This window comes from Loxodonta africana, chromosome 2 (assembly GCF_030014295.1).
Source record: "Loxodonta africana isolate mLoxAfr1 chromosome 2, mLoxAfr1.hap2, whole genome shotgun sequence".
In the NCBI taxonomy this organism is placed as follows: domain Eukaryota; kingdom Metazoa; phylum Chordata; class Mammalia; order Proboscidea; family Elephantidae; genus Loxodonta; species Loxodonta africana.
In genome coordinates, this window is record NC_087343.1 from 222141486 (window position 1) to 222167609 (window position 26124).

The following is a 26124-nucleotide window of genomic DNA, read 5'->3' on the forward strand; positions in this document are numbered from 1 at the left end:
TTTTGCAGCAGATTTGCCCAATGCAATGTCTCGTTTGATTTCTTGACTACTGCTTCCAGGGGTATTGATTGTAGATCCAAATAAGATGAAATCCTTGACAACTTCAATATTTTCCATATTTGAAAATATTTTCAATATTTGAGGTTTATCATGATGTTGCTTATTGGAGCAGTAAGCAACATCATGGTAAACGGAGAAAATACTGAAGTTGTCAATGATTTTGCCATGAGTTGAGGGCCAATGTGGAGCAGCTAACAACAGCATCAACACAGTCCTTTACTGCCTCTTGTCCAATGCCAGAAAACTATTTTCTCATCTATTTTCTTTCCAGTTTTCTGCTTGTCAAGCGGAAGAGGAAATTCCTCCCATGTTTTTTAGTGACTCAGGTGCCATCACTTAGGGGGTAGACTCCTGTTATGGCATTCCCTCCTCATTCTCTGGGTCTTCCTGTTGACAAGTCCCATTGTTAGGAATGAAGAGTCGCAGGTCGCTGAGCTCCCAGAGACACACCTGGTATCTCCTGCTCCCAGAAATGCTGTGGGAGTCACCTGATGCCCACTATGCCAGTTACCATTGAGCCAACCCCACGTCACGGTGACCCCACATGTGTCACAGTAGAACTGTGCTCCATAGGGCTTTCAGTGGCTATGATCAATTGGAAGTAGATCACCAGGCCCTTCTTCAGAGGCACCTCTGGGAGGACTCAAATCACCAATGTGTCCATTAGTAACCGAGCGCTTAACTGTTTGCACAACCCAGGGACTCTGACACCTCTCTTAAACCCAGAAATCCAGACTCACTGCTGTCGAGTTGATTCTGACTCACAGCAACCCTATAGGACAGCATAGAATTGCTCACAAGTTTTCGAAGGCAGCAAATATTTACAGAAGCAGACTGCCACATCTTTCTCCCGCAGTGCAGCTGGTGGGTTGGAACCGCTGAACTCTCGGTTCACAGCTGAGCACTTAATCACTGTGCCATCAGGGCTCCACATTAAAAAAAAATACCCGTTCCCGTTGGATGAATTACAACTCATAGCGAACCTATAGGACAGAGTAGAGCTGCCTCATAGGGTTTCCAAGGAGCGTCTGGTGGATTAAAATTGCCAGTTTTAGGTTAGCAGCCAAGCACTTAACCACTGCACCACCAGGGCTCCACTATAGAGGATGAAAACTGCAGCTGACTTGCTCCCGTATAAAAACCGTAACAGGCACATTTATGTGATGGAACACGACTGGCAGACATGACAACGGTTCTTAAGTCTGTCTTCCCCAGGGGGCCTCAAACAACCTGTGCAGCCAGTATGAGGAGAAGGTGCGCCCCTGCATCGACCTCATTGACTCCCTGCGGGCCCTGGGCGTGGAGCAGGACCTAGCACTGCCCGCCATCGCTGTCATCGGGGACCAGAGCTCCGGGAAGAGCTCAGTGCTGGAGGCTCTGTCGGGCGTCGCCCTGCCCAGGGGCAGCGGTAAGAACTCACTCTCTCCTAGCATGTTTCTCTGGGGGTGTGTGACTTGCAGGTAGTGGAAGGTTGAATAAGTGCTCCTGGTCCCCAGCCCAGAACCACGTGCATGTGGGCATCTTTCCCGAGCCCTTCTCAGAGCTTGCCTTCCATCTTGGGGGACAAAGATTGGTGCCCAAGTTAGGGATGTGTTTGAGCTACAAGGCCAAGAATAGCCCTGAGGGTGGAATCCTCGTGAGGGCTCTGGGAGGAGGTCACACCTGAGATGGACCTTGACCTGGAAGATAGGGAGGATTTAGAAAGAAGCTCTAAATATGGGGGACTTGTCCCTTGTTCAAGGGATTGCTCATGCACAAATCTGACCCATGTTAGATGGCCAGGTTGGACACTGGGCCTCTGGATGTGAATGGAGTGTGTATACTGGGGGCCGGGGGGGAATGTTGGCATAAGCTTGGGGATTTCCCACCACAATTTGTCACCTGAGCTGGTGGTGCAATGCAGGCATGAGCAGGAAGTGTGAGGTGATGGCTTCCAATCATTCATGAACAAGAGCTGCCTGGACCCTCTATGACTCCCCCGTGGGTGCTGGACATGGGGGCTTAAGACAACAGATTTATTGTCTCAGGGTTCTAGAGACTAGAAGTCCCAATTCAAGGTGTCTGTGCTCCCGCTGAAGGATCTAGGGGAGAAACTTTCCTTGCCCCTTCCTGCCCTTCCTGCCCCTTCCTGCCTTCTGTTGCCAGTTCCTTGATCTGTAGGTGCATCACTCCAATCTTCCTGTCTTCACATGGCCGTGTCCCCACTGTGTCTGGGTGTCTGTTCTCCCTTTCTTTATAAGGACAGCAGTCCCTGGACCTAGGGCCCACCAACTCCAGGGTGACATCACCTTGACTAATTACATCAGCAAAGAGCGTTTTTCCCCAAAGATCCCATTCTCAGGTTCCAAGTAGACATGGATTTTGGGGAACAGTATTCAACATAGCACAGATGGTATTCGAGATGCATATTGTGGGGCCACACCAGGCAGAATGCATCAGAGGCTCCGACCTGGAAGTTTGCATTTTAGCAGTCTTTCCAACTGTGAATAAAGAAAATTGAGAACCCCAGGGATCAGTCACCTGTATGGTGGTCCAAGGCCACCACAGGGGATTTCTAAGAGTAGAGTATAGGAGCTGATGTGGAAATGGCCTCCTAGGTATTGTTACGAGATGTCCCCTGGTGCTGAAACTGAAAAAACTTGGGCATGAAGACGGCTGGAGAGGGAAGGTCAGCTACAAGGACTTGGAGTTCGACATTTCAGACCCTTCGAAGGTGGAAGAGGAAATAAACAAAGGTAAGTACCCTCTGCTTGTACATCACCATATTCATCACCTTCAGACGCCTGGCCCAACCTTGTCAGGTGGCTGGGCTCTCCCTGTGGCTGTTCCCACTCTCCCCTTTCTGAGCTTTCCTGACCCATTAGGAGCCCACCCTCCTTCTCACCCTCTCTCCTCCTCGTCAGACCCCTAGCTCCCTTACACTTTTTCTTCTTTCACCCTCATAAAGATCAGCACTTGTACACGAGATATGACATCAGTAATTTATTGCCCAGGGTGGGATAAAGTTACTGAGAATGATGTCAATTTTAAATTGTAAACCTTGTCTCCAAATGTGAAGGATTCATCCCTTCTCAGGGGGCTTACTATTCCAAAAATCTGATATAAGAAGAATTGGGGTGTGGGAAGCAGTGAACCCCTTTCCCCTGTCAACCTCATAAAAAAAAAATTCCAAATGCCTGAATGGATCATCACTGTACCCTACTCAAAGGGGTGAGCCTTTTCCTCTGGGGAGAATATATGCATTTGCATAATCCTACCTTAGGCTCACTTAAGGCAGGTCTTGATAAATGCAAATTAGAAAAAAGATCAGTTTGATCAACTTGAAGTATCTGAAGGGGGACATTGCACTAGAATAGATGTAGATAACTTCCAAGTGTTTAACAAAGAGCAGGAAGTGTGAGTGAGATGGCGTCAGGAACCCAGGCTCCTTCTATCTTGTTGCTCCATTGTGTGTGGGCTCCAGATAAATACCTTCTTCCTTGTTGATTTTAATGTTTTCCGAGCATCTGGCATCATGAAGTTTCAGTCATTTGGGAAAGTATGAAAGTGACATGAACAAGTTGCCAACAGGAGGAAAGAATGGATTTGCCCTCTATAAAGGAGGGAACATAAATTAAGATTTGCCGATTGTTTTAGGAAAAGTTAAATAATGTCATAGACAAAACAAGATTTTGTATTAGTTAGGGTTAGGTTGGCTTCCTGTGACAGAAAATGCAACATAATTACACATCGGTTACCTCTTGCTGGATAACAAACACATCTCAAAGCCTAATGGCTCAGAACTCTTGTTTCTTAATGATTCGACACATGATCTGGGAATTCTTCTCATGTGGGTTGACTTGGCTGAATCTGGGTGATCTACAATGGCCTTAGTCACATGTCGAAGACATTAGCTAGCATGACTAGGCCTTCTCTCAATGTGAATTTTAACCTTCCACCAAACCCAAGACACCCAGTTCTCTTGAGGTGATTCTGACTCATAGCAACCCTGTGGGAGACTAAAGACCAGTTGACATGCCGTCACATATGACTCATGATGACCTTATGTGTGTCAGAGTAGAAAAGTACTCCATAATGTTTTCAGTGGCTGTGATTTTTGCAAACTATATCCCCAGGCTTTTCTTCCAAGTTGCCTCTGGGTAACTTCCAACCTTTTCACCGTATAGCAGAAGGGTTCCCAGCAACAAGAGAGGACAAGCCCCAATGTTTCAACACTTTACTGCTCTCTGCTAACTTCACATTTTCTAATGCCCTTTGGCCGAGGAAATCTCTTGGCCAAACCCAATTTCAAGGGGCAGAGGGAGAAATAGGCTCTCTCTTCATGGGAGAAATGGCAAAGTCACATTATAAAGGAGCATGCATACAGGGATGCTTGCAAGGGATCATTGAGGCCATTGGTGCACGCAGACTGACACAGTGGTTTCTTCAGTGATGTGCAAGTTGTATTTCCCTGAAGTAGAAGCCCAAACTGAGCCGACCAGACCTGGTTTGGGGGTTGCACAGTATCAAAAGCCCAGGCTCCTTCTATCCTGTTGCTCCATTGTGAGTGACCTCCATCCCCAAGGCCCCTCAGGATTGAGTCATTGAGTCTGCATTCCACCTACTGGACTTTGGCAGAGCCACATTCCTGCCCTCCAAGTGCACTTTTTGGTAGCTGCATATTATATTTTTGCATATACTCCATTCGCCAGACCTTGATCTCATGACCGCATCTAGCTGCAGGGAAGCCTGGGAAATGTGGTCTTTCATCTTAATTGCTATGTGGCCATGCACACACTGAGGGTTTTATCAGCTAGGGAGAGTGGATATTGGGGAAGAATTAGCAGACAATGCTACCTATGTCATTGTTGTGATTCTTTCCAATCTACGTTCTAGATAGTAGAAAACATGCCAAAAAGGCATTCTGGATGTAGAAAAAATTAGAACATAGAGTTGGAATTAGCTAACAATTTGATGAAATCAATTCATATGCTAAAACTCTTTCGTTTTCATTTTTAAGGAGCAAGAAGCAAAAGAAATCTCTTAAGAAGATATAGCCAAGCTCATCTTGTCTAAAGAAGCACTTTCCCCACGTTCCCACATACTTTGCAGTTCATAATTTAGGAGTCTCCAGGTGTTTTTATTAGTTCCATATTTACTTTGTTGAATCTACTCATGCCATCAATGGGAGGGATGTAGCTGGAACACCACGAAGAACTCTGTCACTGCTCACTTTTGGGGGGGTACAGGGTGGTGTATTCCATTAAGATGGGTCCAATGGGTTGCTCTACAAGATTGTTCTGGCCTCTGGTGGGGAATATACTGAGTTATCCTTTGAGGACCCTTGTAGCTCCCATCACAGTAAATCGAATCTGCTCCTAATATAGTTTTATCTATGAATCATAATGAATGGACAGGCTTTCAGTGCATTCCCTGTGAGGAGACACTTCTCACCTAAGATCTATTCAATTTTTCCTTTGTTCCTCTTCTTTAGCCCAGAACATCATTGCTGGGGAAGGAATGGGGATCAGTCAAGAACTCATTAATCTGGAAATCAGCTCCCCCAATGTTCCGGATCTGACATTGATTGACCTTCCTGGTATAACCAGAGTGGCTGTGGGCAATCAGCCAGCTGACATTGGACAACAGGTGAGACTTCCAACTCTGTGTGACCTTGCCTAGGGGGACATACAGGGTAGAGTGCTGCATTAGAGCAGGACTAAGTTGAAGGCTGAGTTTTGAACAGTGAGTATTTGGAGGTGTAAGTAGGGCATTGGGTCTCCTTGTCCTTGGTCAAGTCTCATGGGAGCGTCTCTGGAGAGTGAGGCTAATCAGCAAAATGGGAAATAGGATTTATTTTTGTGTTTTCTATTTCATGGCATATCTAAAGCGATGGTTAGTAGGAAGGAATTCTTGTGGGACAAGAGAGCCTTAGAAATGGGCAGAATGATATTTGAGGATGACTGAATTTCACTCTGTGGATTGAGGGTTTAGGGAACGATCAACCCATTCACTTGGCATCTTGTTATCTGGCCGTCAGGTCTGAGGTCTTAGGGGTTAGTTAATCAGCTAAAACCTTGTATTAGTCAGGATTCTCCAGAGAAAAAAAGCCAATAGGATGTGTGTGTGTGTGTGTGTGTGTGTTCATGCACACACACACACGCCTAGCCGCACACACCGACACACAGAGACATTGATTCATTTGAAGAATTTGGCTCATGTGATTGTAGAGCCTGGCAAATCCAAAATACGTAGTTTAGGCAACAGGCTGGCAGCTCGAGCACGATGTCTTTATTCCAGTCTTGAGTCAGAATTCCTTCTCTTCTCAGAAACTCCATTTCTTGCTCTTAAGGACTTCAGTTGACTGGATGAGGTTCAAGCACATTTTGGAGGGTAATCTCCTTTACTTAGAGTCAAAGGACTGTAGATGTTAACCACACCTACAGATTACAGCAACTCCCAGACTAGTGTTTAACTAGACGACTGGGTGCCCTAGCCTAGCCGAGTTGACACATAAAATTAACCATCACAAACTTACGGTTTTCCTTGACCCGGTAGCTGTGCTTCTGCCTCAGAGAACAGTTTCTCATAACGCTGACTGGGGAGGTGTGACCAGTTCATGTTTGTGGGCTCATTTCTCTGTGTTACTTCTTTTGGGGATATTCCCCTGGGACTCTGGGGCCTATGGCAAATACAAGGTCAGGACCTATGTAACGCTTATTCTCCTTTACCGTATTCACACGTCACATCCTCACATTTTCTTACAGATCAAAGCACTCATTAGAAAGTACATCCACAAGCAGGAGACAATCAGCTTGGTGGTGGTGCCGAGTAACGTGGACATTGCGACCACAGAGGCGCTCAGCATGGCTCAGGAGGTGGACCCTGATGGAGAAAGAACCATAGGTAAGAAGAGGGGAGAACCTAAGGATTGTGGGTGGTTTCAGAATGGAAAAGCATCTCCTGAATTCAGCTAGGTGTTTCTTGGCACACACTTGGAGTGGTGGACCTGCATCCAGCACATAAGAATTGCTGAGGTCAAGATAATTATGAGTCCAGGAGACGGAAAGGACCACATAAACCAGAGACTGCATTGGCCCGAGACCAGAAGAGCTAGATGGTGTCTGGCAACAACCGATGACCGCCCTGGCAGGGAACGCAACGGAAAGCCCCTGAGGAAGCAGGAGAGCAGTCGGATGCAGACCCCAAATTCTAACAAAGAGAACAGACTTAATGGTCTGACTGAGACTAGAAGGACCCCGGAGGTTAAAATGGTCCCCAGACCTTCTGTTAGCCGAAGACTGGAGCCATTCTCAAAGCCAACCCTTCAGACAGGGATTGGATTGGACTACGGAATAGAAAATGATACTAGTGAAGAATGAGCTTCTTGGATCAAGTAGACATGTTAGATTATGTTGGCATCGCCTGTCTGGAGGGGAGATGAGAGAGTAGAGGCAACCAGAAGCTGGCCGAATGTACACAAAAATAGAGAGTTGAGGAGTTAGTGTGCTGTCTCATTAAGGGGACAGCAACTAGGAGTATGTAGCAAGGTGTGTGCAAGTTTTTGTATGACGTACTGACTTGATTTGTCAACTTTTCACTTAAAACACAATAAAAATTAAAAAAGAAAAAGAATTGCCAAGCTGCCAGGTCTGGTGCCCATTTAGGCTGGTTAGCTGGGCCTGATTAAATGCCACAACTTGACTCTTAACCTTTGTATTAGTGTCTTAAGTCTACTGTAACAAACTACCACTAACTGAGTGGCTTCTTGTAAGAACAGAACTTATTGCCTCTCAGCTCTGCACTCTAGAGGTCCAAATCAACATGTCAGTTGTACCTTGCTCCCTCTGAAGGCCCTGGGGGAATGTCCTTTCTTGTCTCTCTCAGCTTCTGGTAGCTCCACGTGTTCCTTGACTCTAGATGCATCTTCGTGTGGCCCTCCTTTCTCTGTCTTTCTGCATACATTCTTTCTAAGATATGAGTCAGATAGGATTAAGACCCACCCTACTCCAGTATGACCTCCTCTTAACTTAATTGATAACATCTTCAAAGGCCTTATTTCCAGACAATGTCGTGTTCACTTATACCAGGGTTTAGGACTTCGACGTGTTTAATGGGGGGTACACCATTCAATCTATAATAATCCTTATCAATCTGCTTATAAAAGTCATGGTGCAGTCCAAGGGAAAAGTAAAATCAGAAGGTGAATTCTATCAGCTAAGAATGCAAAGGACTAATGGACCACAACTACACACAACCTCCACCAGACTGAATGCAGAACAACCAGATGGTGCTCGACTACTACCACTAACTACTCTGACAGGGATCAGAATAGAGGCTCCAGGACACAGTGGGAGAAAGATGTAGAACAAAATTCAAATTCACACACGCATACAGACACACACAAAAGGACCAGACTTCCTGGTCTGACAGAGACTGGGGAAACCCTGAGACCATAGCCTCTGAAACCCTTTTAACTCACTACCAAAGTCACTCCCGAGGTCTGTGCTTCAGCCAAAGATTAGGCAAGTGTATAAGGCAAACAATAACACACGTGAAGAAAGTGCTTCGTAGTTCAGTTATGTGTATGTGGCTAAATAGGCACACCAGCCAAAAACAAAGAGTAGAAGGCAGGAAATGAAAGGAAAACTGGACAAATGGAAACAGGGAGCCCAGGGTTGAGAAGGGGAGATGGTTGTAACATCATGGGTCGGCAACCAATGTCACAGAAAAATGTGTGTATTGATTGTTTAGTGAGAAACTGCTTTGCTCTATAAACTTTCACCCAAAGCACAACGAAAAAAAAAAATGCATTTGACTGCAAGTAACAGAGAACCTGACTACAGTGGCTTAAGCAAATGGCGATTTATTTTCACGAGAAGTTTGGGTAGAGGCAGCCCACATTTGCACAGCTGTTCAGTGATGCTGTCAGGACCTCTTTCATGCTCCTGTTCCGCCATCCTTAGCATGTTGGCCTTCATTCTCTTGCTTGTCCTGCTGCTGGCCTTCCCCAGGATGGAGTCTCACCTCCAGGTAAGCAAGGACCAGTAGACACAATAAACCCGGTGGTTAGGCCTGGGCCACCTTCATGGGTGTGCTACCCATGTAGTCACACAGGGCTCCACACTCCTTCTGCAGCCATCTTGAAATACTTAATATTTGAACAAGGGGCACCACACTCTGATTTAGCACTGGGCCCCACATTTATGTCACAGATCCAGGCTGGACCTGTGTTTCTCAGCGTGGGAGTAGGCACTGCCTGAATCAGAAATAATGAGAAATTTTAGAAATGTCGGTCCTTCGATCCCACTGAGCTTCCTGAATCAGGATCTCCAGGGCAGGGGTTGAGACTCTGCATACTAGCTCTCACTTTTGGGATGACTCTGGCTGCACGAGGGAGTTTGGTAACCATTGCTTTAGAGAGGGAATTCTTCACTTGCCAGAAGCAAAATGGAAAAGTCATTATGAGCGGCTATCTCTCTTGCACAGGGCCCAAGATGGATGAAGGAAGCCTCCTGAGGAGCCCCCATAGTTGCTCTCAGAGGGAATCCCCGTCTTCACATGCCCTGGCTGTAATTCTCTGACTAGATAGGGGCTCCACCTTGCACCTCAATTCTAGCAGGGCTCTTGTCTGCCCTCTAGCAAGAGTGGGAGGCTGATGACCAGGAGAGCAAGCTGTCATCCACATCGTGACCATCCCCATTCTCTAACTGACCCTCTCCGGCTCTCAGGTATCTTGACGAAGCCTGACCTGGTGGACAAAGGCACAGAGGAGAAGGTGGTGGATGTGGTGCGCAACCTCGTCTGCCACCTGAAGAAGGGCTACATGATCGTCAAGTGCCGGGGCCAGCAGGACATCCAGGACAAGCTGAGCCTGGCTGAGGCCTTGCGGAGAGAGCAGGCCTTCTTTGAGGACCATGACCATTTTAGGTACGTACTTCCGTGGGCTATCAAGGGAACGCTGAAACCAAGACGCTTGTCCCTTACTCAGGACATTGCCACTGATGAGCAGTTGATGTGTGGAGTTTGTGTGTGTGAGTGTGTTTGTACCTTGGCAAAGATTATGAAACTTGCCTGGAAGAATAAAAGGGGAATTAACAAAGGATTGCAAAAATGGATGGATGGATGGACAGACGGATGGATGGACATGTAGTTAGGTAGGTAGTTAGCTAGCTAGGTAGATAGAAAGATAAATAGATATGGCAGATGAATGGATGAATAGGTAGGAATTACATTACCAATGAATAAAGCTAAAAGTAGTAGAATAGTGTGGTACCGGAAAAGGAATAAAAACGCAAAGAGTACAAAATCAAAACACTAGAAAGCCCAGAAAGAGACTCCAATACATATATTTAATAGATGATAAACATGCCATTTCAAATCAAAGGGCTGTCATTTTGCTTATTCAAGAAATGATATTGGGATAATTGTTTAATATTTGAAAGATGTCAAATGGTGTCCTTATTTAGCACTTTAACTTACACTTTATAGCAAAAGGCTTATCAGTTGAATTTTTAAATTAAATATAAAAGAGAAGCCAAAGCATCCTGGAAGAAAATGTAGATGTTGTTGTTGTTAGGTGCCGTCAAGTCGATTCCGACTCATAGCGACCCTATGCACAACAGAACGAAACACTGCCCGATCCTGTGCCATCCTTACTATCGTTGTTATGCTTGAGCTCATTGTTGCAGCCACAGTGTCAGTCCACCTTGATGAGGGTCTTCCTCTTGTCTGCTGACCCTGTACTCTGCCAAGCATGATATCCTTCTCCAGGGACTCATCCTTCCTGACAACATGTCCAAAGTATGTAAGACATAGTCTCGCCATCCTTGCCTCTAAGGAACATTCTGACCACACTTCTTCCAAGACAGATTCGTTCGTTCTTCTGGCAGTCCATGGTATATTCAATATTCTTCGCCAGCACCACAATTCAAAGACGTCAACTCTTCTTCGGTCTTCCTTATTCATTGTCCAGCTTTCACGTGCATATGATGTGATTGAAAATACCATGGCTTGGGTCAGGCGCACCTTAGTCTTCAGGGTGACATCTTTGCTCTTCTACACTTTGAAGAGGTCCTTTGCGGCAGATTTGCCCAGTGCACTGCGTCTTTTGATTTCTTGACTGCTGCTTCCATGGCTGTTGATCGTGGATCCAAGTAAAATGAAATCCTTGACAACTTCGATCTTTTCTCCATTTATCATGATGTTGCTCATTGGTCTAGTTGTGAGGATTTTTGTTTCCTTTATGTTGAGGTGTAATCCATACTGAAGGCTGGGGTCTTTGATTTTCATTAGTAAGTGGTTCAAGTCCTCTTCAGTTTCAGCAAGCAAGGTTGTGTCATCTGCATAACGCAGGTTGTTAATGAGTCTTCCTCCAATCCTGATGCCCCATTCTTCTTCATACAGTCCAGCTTCTAGTATTATTTTTTCAGCATACAGATTAAATAGGTGTGGTGAAAGAATACAACCCTAACGCACACCTTTCCTGACTTTAAATCAATTGGTGTCCTCTTGTTCTGTCCGAACAACTGCCTCTTGATCTATGTAAAGGTTCCTCATGAGCACAATTAAGTGTTCTGGAATTCCCATTCTTCGCATTGTTATCCATAGTTTGTTATGGTCCACACAGTCGAATGCCTTTGCATAATCAATAAAACACAGGTAAACATCCTTCTGGTATTCTCTGCTTTCAGCCAGGATCCATCTGACATCAGCAATGATATCCCTGGTTCCACGTCCTCTTCTGAAACTGGCCTGAATTTCTGGCAGTTCCCTGTCGATATACTGCTGCAGCCGTTTTTGAATGATCTTCAGCAAAATTTTGCTTGCATGTGATATTAATGATGTTGTTCTATAATTTCCACATTCAGTTGGATCACCTTTCTTGGGAATAGGCATAAATATGGACCTCTTCCAGTCAGTTGGCCAGGAAGCTGTCTTCCATATTTTTTGGCATAGACGAGTGAGCACCTCCAGTGCTGCATCTCTTTGTTAAAACATCTCAATTGATATTCCATCAATTCCTGGAGCTTTGTTTTTCACCAGTGCCTTCAGAGCAGCTTGGACTTCTTCCTTCAGTACCATCGGTTTCTGATCATATGCCACCTCTTGAAATGTTTGAATATCAGCTAATTCTTTTTGGTATAATGACTCTGTGTATTCCTTCCATCTTCTTTTGATGCTTCCTGCGTCGTTTAACATTTTCCCCATGGAATCCTTCACTATTGCAACTTGAGGCTTGAATTTTCTCTTCAGTTCTTTCAGCTTGGGAAACGCCAAGCGTGTTCTTCCCTTTTGGTTTTCCATCTCCAGCTTTTTGCACATGTCATTATAATACTTTGTCTTCTCGAGAGGCCCTTTGAAATCTTCTGTTCAGTTCTTTTACTTCATCAATTCTTCCTTTTGCTTTAGCTGCTCGACGCTCAAGAGCAAATTTCAGAGTCTCCTCTGACATTCTTCTTGGTCTTTTCTTTCTTTCCTGTCCTTTCAATGACCTCTTGCTTTCTTCATGGATGATGTCCTTGACGTCATTCCACAACTCGTCTGTTCTCGGTCACTAGCGTTCAATGCGTCAAATCTGTTCTTCAGATGGTCTCTAAATTCAGGTGAGATATACTAAAGGTCATATTTGGGATCTCGCGGACTTGCTCTGATTTTCTTCAGTTTCACCTTAAAGTTGCATATGAGCAATTGATGGTCTGTTCCAGAGTTGGCCCCTGGCCTTGTTCTGACTGATGATATTGAGCTTTTCAGTTGTCTCTTTCCACAGATGTAGTCAATTTGATTTCTGTGTGTTCCATCTGGTGAGGTCCATGTGTATAGTTGACGTTTATGTTGTTAAAGAAGGTATTTGCCATGACGAAGTCATTGGTCTTGCAAAATTGTATCATTCTATCTCCAGCATTGTTTCTATCACCAAGGCCATATCTTCCAACTACTGATCCTTCTTCTTTGTTTCCAACTTTTGCATTCCAATTGCCAGTAATTATCAATGTATCTTGATTGCATGTTTGATCAATTTCAGACTGCAGCAGCTGATAAAAATCTTCTATTTTTTCATCTTTTGCCCTAGTGGTTGGTGCATAAATTTGAATAATATTCGTATTAACTGGTCTTCCTTGTAGCCATATGGATATTATCCTATCACTGACAGCGTTGTACTTCAGGATAGATCTTGAAATGTTCTTTTTGGCGATGAATGCAACACCATTCCTCTTGGAGTTGTCATTCCCAGCATAGTAGACTATATGACTGTCTGATTCAAAATGGCCAATACCAGTCCATTTCAGCTCACTAATGCCTAGGATATCGATGTTTATGCATTCCATTTCATTTTTGATGATTTCCAATTTTCCTAGATTCATACATTGTACCTTCCAGGTTCTGCTTATTAATGGATGTTTGCACCTGTTTCTTCTCATTTTGAGTCATGCCACATCAGCAAATGAAGGTCCCGAAAGCTTTACTCCATCCACGTCATTAAGGTTGACTCTACTTTGAGGAGGCAGCTCTTCCCCAGTTGTCTTTTGAGGGCCTTCCAACCTGGGGGGTTCATCTTCCAGCACTATATCAGACAATGTTCCACTGCTATTCATAAGGTTTTCACTGGCTAATGCTTTTCAGAAGTAGACTGCCGAGTCCTTCTTCCTAGTCTGTCTTAGTCTGGAAGCTCAGCTGAAACCTGTCCTCCATGAGTGACGCTGCTGGTATCTGAATACCACTGGCGTAGCTTCCAGCATCACAGCAACACACAGGCCCCCACAGTACAACAAACTGACAGACATGTGGGGGGGAAATGTAGATGGGTGGTCCTAATCCCAGGATGTGGAAGACCCTTCTGACACCAATACCTAATGTGAAATATTTTAAAAAGAGAGAAGACTGCTAAAATGGGTTGGAAATAAAATGGTGAGAAGATGTAGGGTTGGTGAGCAGGAAAGGAGGAATGGGTTTTCACACGGGCTGATGGGAGCAGGTGTGGCCAGCACAGATTTTTGTGTTGCTTACCATCCTAGAAAAGGTACTTCCCTGTGGTTCAGATTTCTACATTCAGGAATTACCCTGGAAAGTAATCAGAGCTGTGCAGTGGTGTCAGCTAGAGGATGTTCAGGACAGTGTTGTTTATAATGGTGAAAAACTGGAAACACTCTAAATGTCACAAATCAGGAGATCGTATAAACAGACCACAGTGAATCCGCATGGTGTTTGCGCCATTACGGGCTGTAGTAGAACCATTTGTTGGTAGGAAGAGGTGTTGATGATAGAATAAGAGTCATACAACCTGCTTACCGAGATCCCAGTGCGGGCACGCGTGTCTGTGGAGGCTCGAGCGGTGTAAACATTCTCAACAGTCAGTCCTCCCAGAAGCCTGCCTTTACCACTGCCACCAAGTCGAGTCCAACTCCTAGTGACCCTGTAGGGCACCGTAGAACTGCCCCTGGTGGATTTGAACTGCTGACCTTTTGGTTAGCAGTGGAATGCTTAACCTTTGCGCCACCAGGACACCAAAGCCTTGCTGTGAGGTGTGATTCAGAGTGGACAGGTGTGTAAGCTGAGAATGAGGTCTTTGTTTTTCTCAAAAACAGGCATGTAAACTCATGCTTCTCTGCTGCCTTTTATGCTAAAAGCCCTTTCTAACATGGTAATTAGCTGCTGGACAGTCGGCCCCCGAGTTACGGCGACCGCATGCACAACGGGATGGGATGGTTATGATTCTTAGGGCTTTCATTGGCTGATTTTCAGAAGTAGATTGCCAGCCTCTCCCAAATCCATTTGAGTCTGGAAGCGCCGCTGAAAGCTGTTTAGCATCGTAGCAACATGCAAGCCTCCCCTGTGAAACGCGTGGTGGCTGGGCATGAGGTGCCTTGGCCGGGACTCAAACCTGGGTCTCCCATGTGGAAGGCGAGAATTCTACCACGGGTCCACCAGTGCCTTCCTAGAGAACTGTAATAACTAACCCTGTAAACACAAATTTGGATACAGTGATAATAGGGCCTCTTCCTAGATTCTTGCAAACATTACATATTTTCATCATTTAAAATCTAATGAATTTTGTCAGTATTTTCCTTTTTAAAATATTTTGCTTTGGCTTCTGATTCCAGGCAGTACATGGATGAATGTATTGTGAGGGAGGGTGTGTTGTCTCCAGTTCAGTGTTCATAGACACACTTATGTAAAAAATAAGTGAAAATACATGTTTATGAAGAATTATAGCTATTATATGATACACGTATTACACATACTGGGGTGTGTCTGTGTGTGCAATGAAAACATCTCCAAGCGTGATGTGTATTTTTATAAAGACATATTCTATAGGGTTAAGCATTTGCTAACCAAAAGGTTGGCAGTTTGAATCCACCAAGAGGTATCTCAGAAGAAAGGCCCGGTGATCTGCTTCCGAAAGACCCCAACCACTAAATACCCAGGGAGCACAGTTCTGCTCTGAGACATGTGGGGCTGCCGTGGGTCAGAATCAGCTGGATAGCAATTCGTTTAGTTTTTTCTTTTTTATTGTGTCGTCAGATGTCCAGAGAGACGCATTTATTATATCAGCAGAAAGGGATAATTCTATACCATTGTTGAAATATCCAAGATCATTAAAATCCACTTTTTCCATATGGTCCAACAAGAGTATTCATTAGAACCCAATTGCAAAGCATTTTGTTCAGCCGACATAACTGGATATACCTTGAATTTCATTTTCTGACTACGTAAGGAATGCAGACTTGGGTTTTAAGGGCGCGTCAGGCTGGACATCCATGCGGTGTTCTCTTTCAGGGTTCTCCTGGAGGAAGGGAAGGCCACCGTTCCACTTCTGGCAGAAAGACTCACCACCGAGCTCATCACCCACATCTGCGTAAGTACATGTCACCCACATCTGCTTAAGTACACACCACCCACATCTGCTTAAGTACACACCACCCAGATCTGTGTTAGTATACACCACCCACATGTGCGTAAGTACACGTCACCCACGTCTGCATAAGTACACGTCACCCACATCTGTGTGAGTACACCTCACCCACATCTGTGTGAATACGCACCACCCACATCTGGGTAAGTACACACCACCCACATCTGGGTAAGTACACACCACCCACATCTGTGTAAGTACACGCCACCCACACCTGTGTAAGTACACGTCACCCACATCTGGGTAAGTACACACCACCCACATCTGTGTAAGTACACGCCACCCACACCTGTGTAAGTACACGTCACCCACATCTGTGTGAGTACACACCACCCACATCTGTGTAAGTACACACCACCCACATCTGGGTAAGTACACACCACCCACATCTGTGTAAGTACACACCACCCACATTTGTGTAAGTACACGCCACCCACATCTGGGTAAGTACACCTCACCCACATCTGTGTAAGTACACACCACCCACATCTGTGTAAGTACACGCCACCCACACCTGTGTAAGTACACGTCACCCACATCTGTGTGAGTACACACCACCCACATCTGTGTAAGTACACACCTGGGTGTCTATTCTCTGAAACTATCCAACAATCACGTTGCTGAACCCTGCGGGTGGCCTCAACGTCAGTGTGCCCCTGCATGCCCTGGGGTCTTGTTGCAGTGAGGGGTCTGATCAGTAGGTCCGGGGCGGGCCTGGGAGTCTCAGCTCCCACCAGCTCCCAGTGATGCTGAACTGCCTGGACCACATTTCATAGGGTGGCAATAGATGATACCCACGGGGCCCGAAGAAAAATTACATCTTGATTCTAATTCATTAAACAGCTGCCATTTAATTAATTAAATAACCATTACCTGAATAACTAATTATGAATTACTGAAACAGGAGTGTCATGAATCATCCTCGTTTGTTCCCAGCCACCGTAGTCATCTCTGGGTCATGTTCATTCTCACGCTCTTCGTTTCTAGAATGTTCTCCATTCCTTTCAATGTGGTTCTTTCTCTCACTTACCTGGGCATCAGCTTTCCATTTTTCACATTGTCAATCCTTTGTAAAGGCTTCCTTGCACATATTGATGTTGTGTTTTGCGTTTGTTGGCTCCAATGTCAGAAGCCCTGGAGGGTGGGGTCTGCTGGTTGTCTCTGCTGCTTCACCCCCGTGCCTGTGACTTGGAGCTGGAGTTTTGGCTGGGAGTCTGTCTTTTCTGGAACTTGATCTGTGGGTGTGTGTAGATGCCTGGGTGGAAGGTGGGCTCCATGGCCACGGAGCTGGGCGACTGAGGGGGCCTTTAGCTTGAACTGCGTTACTTTCTCAGCTTGAGTTTTAGGGGCTGCTCAGTAAGTGGGATTTGGCAGCAGAGTTCTTAAAGGGTTGGCTTTGGGTTACAGATTCTCAGTGGAGATAATACCTTTCTATCCCCTCAGGGCTAGAGTTCAAGATTTTCATGCAATCCCCAGGAGTTATTTCTAGCTAACCATTACAACAAGGGAGTCCCTGTGTAGTCAGCTGCTAATTGAAAGGTTGGAGATTGAAGTCCGCCTAGAGGTACCTTGGAAAAAAGGCCTGGCAATCTACTTCCAAAAAGCCAGCCATTAAAAACCCTATGCAGCACAGTTCCAATCTGATGCGCATGAGGGTGCCATGAGTTGGAACTGACCAGACAGCAGCTGGTGGTAGGGGTATTATAAGGAGAGTGTAGCTTTTCTGCAGAAAGAGGGTGCCCCACCCTGAGCAGGCCCACCTGGGGCCTTCTCTTTGCCTCACACACCAATTCAGGCTCTGAAAGTCCAGCTCAGGCAGTCTCACCTAAACAAGTGCCCTGAAGGCAGATCAGCTTCCCTGCTGCCTTCCGCTGTCCCCCGGGTCCTGCTGCCACCTGGCTTTAGTGTGCCCCTTTGTGACCTCTGTCAGCTGTCTGATGCTCTGTTTTATCTTAACAGCCATCTTCAGCAATCTGCAGTGGGGGGCCAGCCAGCATATCCCAGACAGAAGTCCTCGATGGCTTTTCATCTGTTTAAAACCACGTAAATGTTGTGGGATCTCGTTATTCCAATAGGCACTTTTCAACAACCCACTAGACAGGAGGGTTTCTAATCTCCCTGCAGAGAGCTGGTGTAAAAAAGTCACCATGCATGGAGAATATTAAGCCGAGTGAAAAGAGCCAGACACAAACGCTCACAGGTAGTTTGATTCCATTTTTGTGAAATATCCTGAATAGGTACATCCATAGAAATGGAATCCAGACAGGTGGGTGCCAGTGCCTAGGGGAGGTTCTGGAAGCATCTACTGAAAGGCTATGGGGCTTCCCTTTAGAGTGGCCAAATGTTTTCCCAGTAAAGAGAGGTGAGGGTTACCCCTTGTGCGTGTACTATGTGCTGCTGAATGGTTCACTTTAAAATGGTCAAGTTTGCAATATGTGAATTTCATCTGAATTTTTTTTTAAAAGATCCCAGGTGGAGGTGCTCCTTGCGTGGCTCATATATACGGCCCGGGAATCACTCAGAAGGGGAGTGTCAGCCTAAGGCTGTGCCCACTAGAGGGAGAACATGGGAGACCTGGATGGAAAGCCATGGCCGGAGTTGTCCCTTTGTCTGTCTGGAACTCCTTCCGTTTAGAGGAGACTGAGAAGTCAAGGCTGCCCTCAGCCTCTCGGTTCCATGCAGACCGTGTGTGTCCCTGTTCACATTATATATTTCCATCCTTTTCTCTCTGCTCTCTGCAGAAATCTCTGCCCCAGTTAGAGAATCAAATCAAGGAGAGTCACCAGAAAATAACAGAGGAGTTACAGAAGTACGGTGTGGACATCCCCGAGGATGAGAACGAGAAAATGTTCTTTCTGATAGATGTGAGTACTGCCAGCGGCATTAGGTGGAGACTCACACAACATTGTCTGAAAAGGGGTCATGTGCTCAGGCACCTCTCCCCTCCCCAAAGCTGATCTGCACACCCTGTTCCACTTCATACCAAAAGGGGGATGGAGGAGACAGACGGGACTGTGGGGGCAGAGTCCACAGTGAGGGTGTGTCTGTCATGTGATGGTCCCCTTTGAGGCATTGACCCTTCCAGGTGAGCACTCACCTGAGACCCACAGGTGGTAAGGGGAGGCTTGGAGGGTCTGTGCTAACACCTCTGCTTTCCCACGATCCCACAGTGGCCCATCCTCCATGCACACCCGCCCACCAACATCCTCATTACTTGTATTTTCAGTATCTCAGCTTATGCTGACTTTGGTTTTTTTTTTTTTTTTTTTACCAGAAAATCAATGCATTTAATCAGGACATTCTTGCTTTAGTACAAGGAGAAGAGTCAGTAGGGGAGAATGACAGCCGGCTATTTACAAAAATCCGAAGTGAGTTCCTCAAATGGAGTAATGAAATTGAAAGGAGTTTCCAGGACGGTGAGTTTGAGGTCCCGTTGTGAACCTGGGTGTTGGGTTCAGACTGAGGCGGTAGAGGGTGGTGATGCCGTTGGTGTGGATGCCGGAGTGAGGAGTTAGTGGGCTGACACGTGGGAGAAGCGTTGGTGTTTGCTCTGTTCCACATCACTGGACTGCACCCAGAGAGCATGGGGCACTGATTTCAAAGGACACCTGGAGAGAAAAGGCAAATGAGTCAGCCCAGATCAGCCCCAGCTCCTGGAAACATCAGCCCTCGTCACCTGGGAGTATTGCCCTGACGCATGCACCATAGTCATTCTGTCACCAATGGCACCACCACTAAAATAGCCCACACCTGTTCTCGGTTAATGGTCAGGGTCGTGAAGTCTAATGTGTCTCCGAATGGATTTTGAGGAAAGGTGGTAAAAAGAAGGTAAAATTGCATGATAGATACTGTCCTTGCATCTTTGAGTTCTCAAGAGTCTGGAAAAGGGAGAAAATGTGACCTGAAAACTACTTTATAATATTTTAAGAAGCCCTAAGGAGATCACTGGCGGTTCAGTGGTGGAAACCTCACCTTCCACGCAGGATACCTGGTTTCGTCCCATCCAGGCACCTCATGCAGCCGCCAGTCTGTCCCTGGGGGCTTTATATTGGTATGATGCTGAACAGGTTTCAGTAGAGCTTCCAGACTACGATGGACGAGAAATAGGCCTGGAGATCTACATCTGAAGATCAGCCACTGAAAACTCCATGGATCACAATGGTTCGAGCCGAAGCTGATTATGGGGATGGCGCAGGACCAGGCAGGACTTCCTTCAGTTGCGCCTGGAGTTGCCCAGAGTCAGGGGCCTACGTGACAGCAGCTAACGACAAAGGAAATGATAAGGAAATGATATATCGACCAAGGGTAAAGCCCCGGGGCCGAGGAACCTTTATGTAGCTTTGCTTTTACTCACACGACTGGATTCAGGAGTCCAGTTGGCATCAGCGGACCAGAAGTTCAAATCCACAGTTCACCATGGCTTTAGGTAATAAATATGGACAATAAATTAAGTGATTTGTTGTTGTTAGGCCACATCCTTGAGTGCATTGTTTCTGGCAGAGGGCAGCGAGGATGGGATGGGTTAAATAACAGAGCCCCTTGCTGGGAGAATGGTTAGGAAGCCCTGTGCTCATTTCTGGGGCAGTCACATGCTACATCTGCACCCCGTCAACCCCTTTCCATGCTAGGTCCAGAGAGCAGATGGTGGAGCCCACTATGTGGGTCTGTCCGTTTGGGGAAGGGTCACTCTGTCCCTCTCAAGGAAGTTGAGCGTCTTGGCCTTCCGGCAATTCCTTTATGATTGCTCAGTCAGCTTATTATCACAAGGACTCATGGCAAGCCCCCTAAGACAAATAACCAAAGTGAAAACTGGGCGAAGGGCTGGAATGGACATTTCTCCAGTGAAGACATTCAGAGGGCCAATAAGTACACAAATAATGCTCAACGTCATTAGTCTTTGCTGTTGTTGTTGTTGTTAGGTGCCATCGATTCGATTCTGACTTAAAGCGACCCTATACGACCCCATAGTAGAACGGTGCCATAGGGTTTCCAAGGAAAGGCTGGTGAATTTGAGCTGCTGACCTTTTGATTAGCCGCCAAGTTCTTAACCAGTACAGTACCAGGGCTCCAGTCTTTAGGGAAGTGCAAAGCAAAGTCACAGTGAAATGCCACTCCATAACCACTAGGATGTTTGAATTAAAAAGTTAGAGAATAAGAAGTGTCGGCGAGGAATGGTGTCCCAGACCTGCATGTACACGGGTGAGAATTTCCCAGCCAAGGTCAAACTAGGCTGGTTCAATACTCGCTGTTTTGGTATTTGTGAGAACTGTATAGACCATAACTACTGTGGCTAATGAGATGAGTTCTTTGGTAAAAATCAAATTTGATTTCCAACATTTCATCCTCAAGTACCTTTTCCAGACTATGTCCTACTCTGTGTATCTGGTTATGTTGTCCTCCGGCATCATACTCTGGCTTCGCCTTTGGTTCCTTGAGAATACAAAGGACGTTTATCCTGAATGCTTTTCTTTATTGCAATCCCTGAATTTTTGTTGAATTGTAATCTGCCAGTTTCTCTTGCCACTTGGCAGCTTCAGAAAGCCCCACAATCTGCAAGATGATATTTGCAGAATCATCCAGTGCTGTGCGTTTTGATTGTAGGTCACAAAATTATGTGTCAACATTACTGGAAATTTGAAAATCAGTATCGTGGCAGAGAGCTGCCAGGCTTTGTGAATTATCGCACTTTTGAGATGATTATAAAAGACCAAATCAAAAACCTGGAAGAACCAGCTGTGGGTATGCTTCACAAGGTGACTGGTGAGTTCTTGGTGCCACTTTTAGGCGTTTGGCTTCTATGGGGGGAAAGTAGTGGGAGGAGGGGAGGAAGAAGACAGGGGGATGTGAAGGAGGGTGGAAAAAAGGAAGCTTCGTTTCTTCCCATTATATCCTCTTATTTTTTGCAATTTATGAAGCTTATGAATGATTTGGCCAACGTTGAACTTCTTCTCTTTCTTTGATCAGATATGGTCCGGCTTGCCTTCACAGATGTCTCAAAAAACAATTTTGAAGAATTCTTTAACCTGCACAGAACAGCCAAGGTAACTGACTGCATGCTATTTAAAACTCTGTATTAAGTCTAATTCTGTAAAAGAGATTTCTTGGATTAAGACCATTTCAGCGTCATCTTCCCATTGTATATGTAGAGAAGCAAACACTCAGGCTTGCTCAGGAGTCTTCCTAGTGATGTTACCAGTTAACCTGTGTCTCGGTTATCTAGTGCTGCTATAACAGACATACCACAAGTAGATGGCTTTAACAAAGAGGTTTGTTCTCTCATAGTCTAGTAGGGTACAAGTCCAAATTCAGGGCATCGGCTCCAGGGGGAGCCTTTCTCACTCTTTCGCCTCTGGGGGAAGGTCCTTGTCATCAATCTTCCTCTGGACTGGGAGCTTCTCAGTGCAGGAACTCTGGGTCAGAAGAATGCATTGTTCTCCTGGCTCTAGTTTCTTGGTAGTATGAGGTTCCCCTGTCTCTTTTCTCACTTCTCTTTTGTATCTCAAAAGAGAGTGACTTAAACACAACCTGTTCTTGCTGACTGAGGCCTATCCCATTAACATAACTGCTCCTAATCCCACCTTATTAACATCACAGAGGTAGAATTTACAATGCTTAGGAAAAGGAAAACCGCAACAGATGACAAAATGGTGGACACAACACTGGGAATCGTGGCCTATCCAAGTTGACACCAGCAGGACAAAACAGAGTCACAGTGAATGTCGAAGATGGTGACTTCTGGAAAAAAATCCCCAAATTCAGAAACTCATGGGGAAAACCAGACATAAATATGGTGTCCTTCAAGAAAGGAGACCCCCACCCTGGGAGGCAAGAGCGGTCAAGAGAGCAGACTCACCCACCCTCACATCAAGGGCTCCCCCGTTCACCAGCTGGAGAGTTCGGGCCAAGCCCCTGATCTTCCCTGTGCCTGTTTCTCATCCATAACTAGGAGCACCTCCCTTGGAAGGTGTGTAGTTAACAGAGGAAAGTGATGTGAGTGCCTGGCTTTGTGTCCTCGGTGAGGCCGGGAGGATCAGATCATTCTCTGGGAGGGCTGTCCCCAGGGCTTTCTGGCAGTGCTTTCTTGAAACTCCAAGACCATGGAACAGAATTTGACTGACTTAAATTTCAGTCCCCTGGTTACCCTGTGGGAAATTCTGGTGGCGTAGTGGTTAAGAGCTATTGCTACTAACCAAAAGGTTGGCAGTTTGAATCCACCAGGTGCTCCTTGGAAACTCTATGGGACAGCTCTACTCTCTCCTACAGGAATTGGACAGACTCGATGGCAAACAGGTTTTTTTGTTTTGTTTTTGGTTACCCTGTGAACCTCTGGTGGATAAATTAGTCCTTAGCATCCGGTTAGAAAACCCCAAGAGATAGAAGGAAGGACCTGCCTTACAGACCTGAGAACAGAGCCCCTGCGAGTCCTCACCCCTGGGTGTGGCTCAGGCTCCAGGGTGATTCTGACCCTCGGCACAGGGGAACCCAGCTTAGACAGCCGAGGTGGGACTCAGAGGGCCATTCCAGGGTCATGTGCCACTTTCACACAGCTCGGATAACCTGACATTGGCTGAATTTTGCCATCACCCGTGCGTTCGTTTCTTGAGGAAGACGTAGTTGTGTTTCTCCTTTCCCGTAGTCCAAAATTGAGGACATTAAATTAGAACAAGAGAAGGAAGCTGAGAAGTCCATCCGGCTGCACTTCCAGATGGAGCAGATTGTCTACTGCCAGGATCAAGTTTACAGGAGCGCGCTGCAGAAGGTCAGGGAGAAGGACGCAGAGGAAGAGAAGAGGAAAAAAGAGAATTACCCATACTATCAACCAAAACCAAGTCCTTCCATGGAGTCTTCCATAGCGGAAATCTTTCAGCACCTGCTCGCCTACCATCAGGTGGGTTTGCCCATGTCTCTTAGAACGGGGCCTTCATTTCATTTCCTTTTCTCCTGAGTGACTCTCTCTTTAGCCTCGTCGTCTCTGTAAGGTGAACATCTGTCAGCTCCATCTCTCAGCCTTTCTAAGCCTTTGTACAAGCTCAGATAGTTTTGTGGGTTAGAGCCACTGGTATCTGGTTTTGTCTGGCTGTGTGTCCGTGGCCACGCACAGAGCCTTAGCTTTCTTCTCTGTAAAATGGTTATCACTTCTCTCTGCCTGTAGGATCACCGTGAGTTGGAATCGACTCTGCCGCAACAGTTTTGGTTTGGTTTTGGTATAGCACAGATGTCACTGACGTGGGAGAGTTGACAGTGACTCAAGAGAGAGGCCTCGAGCTGGGAGAGGTTTTCTCTTTGGAAAATGAGCCCCCACATGCTCAGGCAGTGGGGTCCGAGCCCCATCCCGGTGGTGCAGAGTTCCCCCAACCTCTCTGTGCCCTGTTCCTTCTTGCAGGAGTTCAGCAACCGCATCTCCAGCCACATCCCTCTGGTCATCCAGTTCTTCATCTTGAAGGTGTACAGTCAGCAGCTTCAGAAGGCCATGCTGCAGCTGCTGCAGGACAAGGATGGCTACAACTGGCTCCTGAAGGAGAAGAGCGACACCAGCGACAAGAGGAAGTTCCTGAAGGAGCGGCTGTCGCGGCTGGCCCAGGCTCGGCGCCGCCTGGCCAAGTTCCCTGGTTAAAGTGGGCTCTCTGCTCAGCCCTGTTTCCCCACCTACTGTGCCAGGGGTGCAGGCCATCACCCTTCCCGAATAGATGTGCTGTGAACACACTAACAGGTTAATGCTTAGCAGGTCTTACAGTGCCTCAGGTCACCTTAATGTCACAGTCATGGTGCATCCATAAGCCCAGGAGCACTTGCAAAGACGCCCAGATACGCAGCTTGAGTTCAAGCCTGAAGACCAGAGTCCGCCCTTACGGAGCATACGGTGTGGACTGGGTGAACGGTTACATTTTCCTGACTAGGAAAAACTGCGTTCAGCCTTCCAGATTGTTCTTCCTCTCTGAGCTCCCTCTGGCTCTTTTCTCAGAACGGGTGTATGCTAAGCATCACAGGAGGACTCTTTCCTGTTTTTTGTAATGTCCCTTTACATACCCAGTGTTTTCGTCGCTTAGTGTCTGCATGCGCACAGTCCTAGGAGCCGTATCGTATTAGTTTATAATAAACTTGTTTTCGTCAGACATTTTTTGGATGTGTTTTTTTTATTGGGGGCAGAAAGGGAAGAAGCCTGAAGAGGGCAGCAGGTGGGAACCCAGTGAAGCAAATTATCTGCCACTTTTTTTTACAGGAGCCCTGGTGGCTCAGTGGCTAAGAGCTCAGCTGCAAACCAAAAAGATTGGCAGTTCAAATCTACTATCTGCTCCTTCAAAACCCTATGGGGCAGTTGTGGTCAGTCTTATAGGGTCACTATGAGTTGGAAGCGACTGGAGCACAATGAGTTTCCTGGAGACCTAAGGGGATGGTGGTCGTACAGTGATAGAATTTATGCCTTCCATGCAGAACAGGGTTCGATTCTCAGCCAACGCACCTCAAGTGTAGCCACTACTTGTCATTCGAGGCTCGTGTGTTGCTATGATGCTGAACAGGTTTTGGTGGAGCTTCCAGACTAAGATGGATTCAGAAGAAAGGCCTGGCGATCTACTGGAGAAAATCAGTCAATGACAACCCTTTAAATCACACGGGTCCAGTCCCTAACCTATCATGGGGATGGTGCAGGACCAGGCCACTGGCCAACATGGCCTCTCACAACAACAATTACAAAGACAATACCGCCTTCTGTGGGCGGGCTAGGTAGAAGGTATGACTTGAGCAAAAGGACAGGGTCTGACTATTTCCAAGAGGCTCAACGGAAGTGGGACAGAGTTCAAGAAAGGAAACAGAATATGAAGCGTAGGACATCAACTGTGTGTGAGGTGTGCTGGCTGATCAAGTGTCCCAATTTGTTTGACCACTGCCTACCCGTCAGGTAGTTAAAATAATAATAAACCCAAATAGAATACAGGTCTGCAACCAAGAGTTTGGATGCAAATGCTTTGGCTGGGGGAGGGGTCTGATGGGAGGAGAGAAGACAGTAAATTAACGGTGAATGGCTTGGAGGAAGACTGCAGACTCCAGACTGTCTTCCTTATGGTCTAACCAGGAATGTGGAGACTCTCAGACTCCCAGCCACTCCCTTGAACCCTGAGCCTTGGAGAGTGTGACTCTGAATGGGTGCTGCTGCCTGGAAGGGGGATGGCGGG

At 46.3% G+C, this 26124-nt stretch overlaps 1 protein-coding gene across 1 annotated transcript in view; it reads left to right on the forward strand.

The window, feature by feature from the left end:
- Window positions 1–25037, forward strand: part of LOC100654159 (interferon-induced GTP-binding protein Mx1-like) — a 36939-nt gene extending 11902 nt beyond the window's left edge. Inside the window, exons 4-15 of the mRNA XM_010598660.3 lie at window positions 1276–1468; window positions 2658–2795; window positions 5534–5688; window positions 6807–6945; window positions 9771–9969; window positions 15817–15895; window positions 18694–18816; window positions 19227–19368; window positions 21554–21712; window positions 21917–21993; window positions 23589–23840; window positions 24336–25037. Coding sequence (XP_010596962.1) covers window positions 1276–1468; window positions 2658–2795; window positions 5534–5688; window positions 6807–6945; window positions 9771–9969; window positions 15817–15895; window positions 18694–18816; window positions 19227–19368; window positions 21554–21712; window positions 21917–21993; window positions 23589–23840; window positions 24336–24566 — 1887 coding nt within the window. The 3' untranslated portion in view covers window positions 24567–25037. The remainder of the gene's footprint in view (window positions 1–1275; window positions 1469–2657; window positions 2796–5533; window positions 5689–6806; window positions 6946–9770; window positions 9970–15816; window positions 15896–18693; window positions 18817–19226; window positions 19369–21553; window positions 21713–21916; window positions 21994–23588; window positions 23841–24335) is intronic.
- Window positions 25038–26124: the final 1087 nt, after the last annotated feature.